Genomic DNA, 5,722 nt, shown 5'->3' with positions numbered 1-5,722 from the left:
AGTTTTTCCTCTCCACTGTCGCTACAAGCATGCTTAGTGTGAGGGATTGCTGAAGAGTCAATGAGTCGATGCAATCAGCCGGTTTTCCTTAGATAGAAAACTTTGAATCAATCTGACTGGATGATCTGGTTGTTTTATTTCTATGAAGTGCCTGAGATGACAGGATGTGAATTGGAGTTAAAGAAATAAACTGAAATAAAATGAAACCTGTTTCTCTTTTCAGACATCTACGTTTGTATGATCTCTTTTGCTCACAATGTGGCTGCGGGGGGTAAATACATCGCAATCGCGAGCACCACCGTGGAGACCAGCTTCCCTGAAAATGAAATCAAGCCGGCCCTGGATCTTCTGGAGCCCATCGAGCAGAAGTTCGTCAGCATCAGTGACCTGTATGAGCCCACCGACCTGGGCACTGAGAGCCAGGTAGGAACGCTTCGCTTTCACCAAAGTGATCAGCCATGTTTATGAGAGACACACAGGGAAAGGTCTGCATCTTTGGGTTCAGTGCTTTTCCTCACCAGCCTGGCTGCAGGCGCAGCGGCGGCTGCTGCAGGCGCAGCGGCTGCAGGCGCAGCGGCGGCTGCTGCAGCAGAAGCAGCTAGTTTACATTCTAAGTCTATAATTGCTGCTGGAAGCAGATTCTAACTCCCTCTTCACCTAAATCCATTAGAAGAGTTAAAGGAGTTTTTACTGTGTTTTAGGCTCTGAAATAGTCTTTAATGATCTACAATATTAGATGCAGCCATGGAGCCACTCAGTACTTTATCTACAGTTTTAAAATGTGCTACTTTTTCATCCATGCAGTTTACCATAAAACCTAGAATGGCTGATTTATTTCAGAACCCCCCCCCCCCACCTCTACCTCTACATTTGCTAAATTTGATTAAAAATGTTCATTTTAATAAGAGGCGATGAGGAAACTCAATTTCTCTGCTCATAAATAAAAGCTAAACTGAAGAAGCTGCTTCAGGGTTTCCATCCCAGCGTTTCTGATCCTTCAAATAAAGTTTTTTACAATAAGCTTCACCCTCTAGTTTCCATTTGTTTTTAACAGCACATCAATGAAGAATAATTAGTCAGAATCATGTTTTTCAACTACAATTAAAAACATTAAAAAGAAAGTCAAGCATTTCTTTCTTTTTTTTTTTTAATTAAAGAAAAAATCCTTGGTCTGTGATTTTATTTTCAAGGCTGGTCTGTTAGTTCATTGTTTGGTCCGTCTCCTCAAGAGGAGATGATGATGATGATGATGATGATGATGATGATGATGATGATGATGATGATGATGAACCCAGTCAGGTCTGAGAACCTGAAGCAGAACATGTTGAAATGTTGATATTAAAGTCCTAAATCATCTAGCTTGTTTAATTCAGTCTAACAGCAGAATTAAATATAAACCTGTTTTATTTTTTTCTGTGTTCCTCTTAGATCTTCATCTCCCGCTCATATGATGCCACAACTCACTTTGAGACCACCTGCGACGACATCAAGGACATCTACAAGCGAATGACTGGTTCAGACTTTGACTTTGCTGAAATGGAGCGCAGGAAGCAGGACATCTTCGGCGACGCTGCAGAGTAGACGCCACACATCCACAGTCCTCCACATTATGAAAGACGGCTCTGATTGGATTCTTTAAAATGACAAAAAACCCAAATAGATAAACTACAGAAACCAGTAGCCCTGGGTGGGTGAGGGTCAGCCCAGTTTATGATCCTTAGAAAGATGAAAGGTTCAGAAAGGGAGCTTCGCTTTTTCACTTCTCATTCAGGTGGATGTTGCACTAAATACAGTTTATGTCTATTAATACTTTTCTCTTCTGAGTCATCATGTTTAGATAAAGCATTATCCAAAGACCCCAAATACTAAAATAAAAATCATCAGTATCTTTAAAAAGTTTCTATCTTGTGGGTTTAGGGTGGGTGGGGTCCAAGACTGATCCGTGGTTCAGGTTCTACCAAACTGTAAAATATCTGCATGTTGTTCCTGCAGGTCTGTTAGTTTTCCATGTTTGCCTGAAAGACGGCTAGCTTTGGCTTCGTCCTTTTCTTCCCTTCAGGCTCATTTCTAAACTAAAACCCCCCAGCAGCAGCAGCAGGCGGCCCCCCCGGGTTCCCATCCTTTACCCCGGGGGCCGCGGCCCCAGGGTTCCCATCCTTTACTCTTGGGGCCGCGGCCCCAGGGTACCCATCCTTTACTCTTGGGGCCGCGGCCCCCCCGGGTTCCCATCCATTACTCCTGGGGCCGCCTGGATTCAAGGGAAATCCTCGTGAAACTCACCAGCCGGGTTTTCTGTTGTCACGGCGCGATGCTAACGTTAATCGACGGTAAACATGGTTCGCTGTAATTAAGGACCAAATGTAAACTGCTGCAGTGTTGAACTGCTGCTCTGTTGGAACAACTAGAAGAAAAAACTGTTGGGCTCAAATGATTTCTGTACTGCAAAGTAAAATAAAAAAAATGATTCTTGTATTTGTTCATTTTTTAATGAATTACCTGTAAAAGTTTCCATGAAATCATTATAGTCGGATTAACCTCTAAAGTATCACTGCTGTTTCCTTAAAGGTTGGATTAAGTCTGACTGCATGAGATTAATCTAACGGTTAATTTATAAATCAATAATCTGAAAGCCAAAGGTTCCATAAAGAAGATAGTTAAAACGCTTGAAACTAAAACTTTTCCACTTGTTTTCTGGATAGAGCAGATTGACAGGAGAAAAAGTTTTTTTTATCTTAAATCCAAAGTTTATTTTTTCACAGTATTGATATTCCTGTTTTGGTCGCTCTGTCAGTTAAAGGCACATTTTAGAGTCTCTAAACTCGACTTAACGATTCCTGAATTAGTTGATTTCAATAACCTGTTTCACCCATAATGGGACCAAATATCGTCATGGAGATTATACTTTAAAAGAAATTTATTCATAAGGTTCAAACTGCTGAAAGAAGACATTTGAGCAGGAGAAAAAAAAAACAGCTGAATTGAAACTCAAACATGATCCAAAATTAAAGACTGCAGCAGAAATTTACACACAAAAAAAACGTTACAAATGAGGTCTTTTTCTTTGAGTTTCCAATAGAGGTGGAAAAAAAAGGAATTGGCAAAAAACAAACCAAGTAGTCGTTTCCTACAGGATCCTTTTTAAGAAGCAGGTTTAACGAACTCTAAATTGATCTAGTCTAAAGTTCTCAGTTTAAAACGGCTGCTATCAGTTCAATCAACTCTAAATAGGGTAAACTAGCCCAAGCGGCTAAAATCATCTTTCCCTTCAGTGGTCTAGCCTCGATCAATGCCTCAGGCCCTAGAACTGGCCGGCCAATCACAGCGCAGAGATGTAGTTTGAATTTTTGGATGCAAAGTGGGCGGGGTTTTTAGGGCAGGACGACAAAGCTGCACGACACTGGAGGAAAACAAGGAAGACGGTAACGACTATTGACCAGTTCTGGTTTGACTCAGCTTTGGAATCAGTTCTGGAAGGATCAGACTTTGGGTTTTCATTGAAACGTGAGCAGGAAGAGGCTCTACGCTCATTCTATAGAAGGACGTATTCGCCGTTTAACGACAGGCTGTTTGTTTCCACCCCACCACCAGCTTCCTGTTACAGTCAGCTCCTCATTGGTCAGAGCGTTGGCCAATAGGCACAGACATGGTTTGAAAAACATCAATGATCTTCCGATGTCTCATTCATCGGGGCCAGACTAGATTACACATTTAATCTCATCTTTAATCTGGTTTATCAGGCTACTAAGGAGGTCCACTCAGAGAATGTTCGATTTCAGAGGCTGGATCTTCCAAGGACCCGGCTTACCTTGACTGGACGCTCTGTTGCCTAGCAACCATGACAGCTGACACACAAAGCAGCAAAGGATGGATGCTGAGCTTCTCTCTGCTGTTCTGGGTGGTAATGATCATTTCCAATGAGCTTCAGCGGCAGTACGGGCGTCTCAGATATCACATTTATAGTCCCACCCCGCAGAGATATTAGAATCTGAGCTTAAATATCAGCCAAACCCATTTACACAGGGACAGATAAACCAAACATTACCGCCACATATCTGACTCAATAACCATTAAAACTATTTTCATTCATTTCAGACGGAATTATTCACAGACTGGATTATATTAAACTGCACTTTTTCACCACTGATTGGCACCATTTACCTTTTTCCTCTGAGCGCGGAGCAGCTGAATTACTTGGATTCTCAATGAATCATGGGATAGCCAAGGCTACGGAGGGTCCAGCGGACCCGTCCTTCACATCGGGCAAAAAGGAGGACGCTTCTAATCAGAACAGGCCTCGCCGCGATATGACGTAATCAGCTGGCGAATGTTTGGAGCCGCTGGATTTGAATTTAGCGATTGAAACAGACTCAGATCTGTTATTGAACGATAGTGATGATGTTTGTGATTGTGCCTCAAATCACTAAATCTGACTTTAATTACAGTCACTTTGTCTTAAATTATTAAAATAAAGAATCCTGGGTAATCGTCAAAGTGTTCCCTCCCTTCAGAGGTGGGTAGTAACTAGTTACATTTACTGGAGTAACTTTATTTTTAAAAAGTGCTTATAGCAGTATTTTTACAGCATTGTACTTTTTACTTTACATTGAGTAAAATATTTTAAAGTATCACTATTTTTACTTGTTTAATATTTTACTCCTTCCATTGAAGCTACACTTAGTGAAACGCTTGTGTAAATTTTTCACCATTTTTGGTTTTATTGGTTTAATGTTATTTTCCATCTGCTGACTCTGCTGAGGAATTAATGTAATTTAACCTATTTTCAATGATTTAGTAGATTTTTATAACTCAGAAAATGTTAAATCAGTTGTTATGATGACGGCTATTCAGTAGATCAATAGACTTTTTACCAAAATTTGAATAAATTATTTAAAAGCTACTTTTTACTTTCATTTGATGGAAATGTTCGTTTAACTGCTGAGCTGCTCTTTCATTGGCTGAAAACTTGAAATGTGTTTTTTTTAAACACTCTACTTGAACCTGAGCAGAAATATGATGTTCATGCTATTTTTACTTTAGTACATTTAGTTATTCCAGCAGCCTGGACGTTTCTCTCTGGATTATTGGTGTATAATAACCCAGCCTGCTGCTGGTGGACGGTTCGTATTTCACCTCTAGACTACATTTCCCACAATCCCTTGCGGCATCGCGATCCCGCCTCCTCCTCCTCCTGAGCTGTTTTTGTGCTGACTGGTTCAGCTCAGTCCGCCATGGAGGTGACAGCTGCCCGGCGCTCGTTTTTATGCGACATTGGTGAGCAGAACAGAAGCAGCTGGTTAGAGAAACCAGTAGATCTGACTGGTTCTGACTGGTTGACTTTACTGGTCTCACAGTGGAGAAATTCCAGCAGCTGAAATAATCAACAAAGAAGAAGAAGAAGCTGCATGATGGGATATATACACTATATACAGTGCAGCGTCCACATAGGAGAGCTTTTATTTATTTATTTTTATGGTGGGGTTATTGCACAGGGTGTTTGCATGGGTATTTATTTAGATATTTATAGTTATTGCACTTGGTATTAAATAGTAAATGCACATTATATATTGCATAAGTTGTTCGGGTTGCAGCAGGGATGAATGACCTGCAGTAATGCAGTGAGATCAATAAAGTCAATCACTCAATTTTTTGATCAGGACCTGTCATTTAAATCCCAGATCAAAGAGGTTTCTAGAATTTCCTTCTTTATTCTGAGGAATATTGC

The 5,722-nt window shown here is 40.7% G+C and overlaps 1 protein-coding gene and 1 pseudogene across 1 annotated transcript in view; both read left to right on the top strand.

Moving 5' to 3' along the window:
* The window catches only part of LOC107103889, a 12,259-nt pseudogene extending 10,388 nt beyond the window's left edge, over window positions 1–1,871 (top strand).
* Window positions 1,872–5,214: 3,343 nt separating this feature from the next.
* Window positions 5,215–5,722, top strand: part of LOC107103887 (ankyrin repeat and SOCS box protein 13-like) — a 5,558-nt gene continuing 5,050 nt past the window's right edge. Inside the window, exon 1 of the mRNA XM_015403739.1 lies at window positions 5,215–5,271. Within this exon, the coding sequence (XP_015259225.1) occupies window positions 5,229–5,271 (43 nt within the window). The 5' untranslated portion in view covers window positions 5,215–5,228. The remainder of the gene's footprint in view (window positions 5,272–5,722) is intronic.

The sequence above is a fragment of the Cyprinodon variegatus genome, unplaced genomic scaffold, assembly GCF_000732505.1.
Source record: "Cyprinodon variegatus isolate N-32 unplaced genomic scaffold, C_variegatus-1.0 Scaffold1554, whole genome shotgun sequence".
NCBI classification, from domain to species: domain Eukaryota; kingdom Metazoa; phylum Chordata; class Actinopteri; order Cyprinodontiformes; family Cyprinodontidae; genus Cyprinodon; species Cyprinodon variegatus.
Note: the sequence above shows the minus strand (reverse complement) of the source record. Positions and strands in the feature narration are given on the sequence as shown.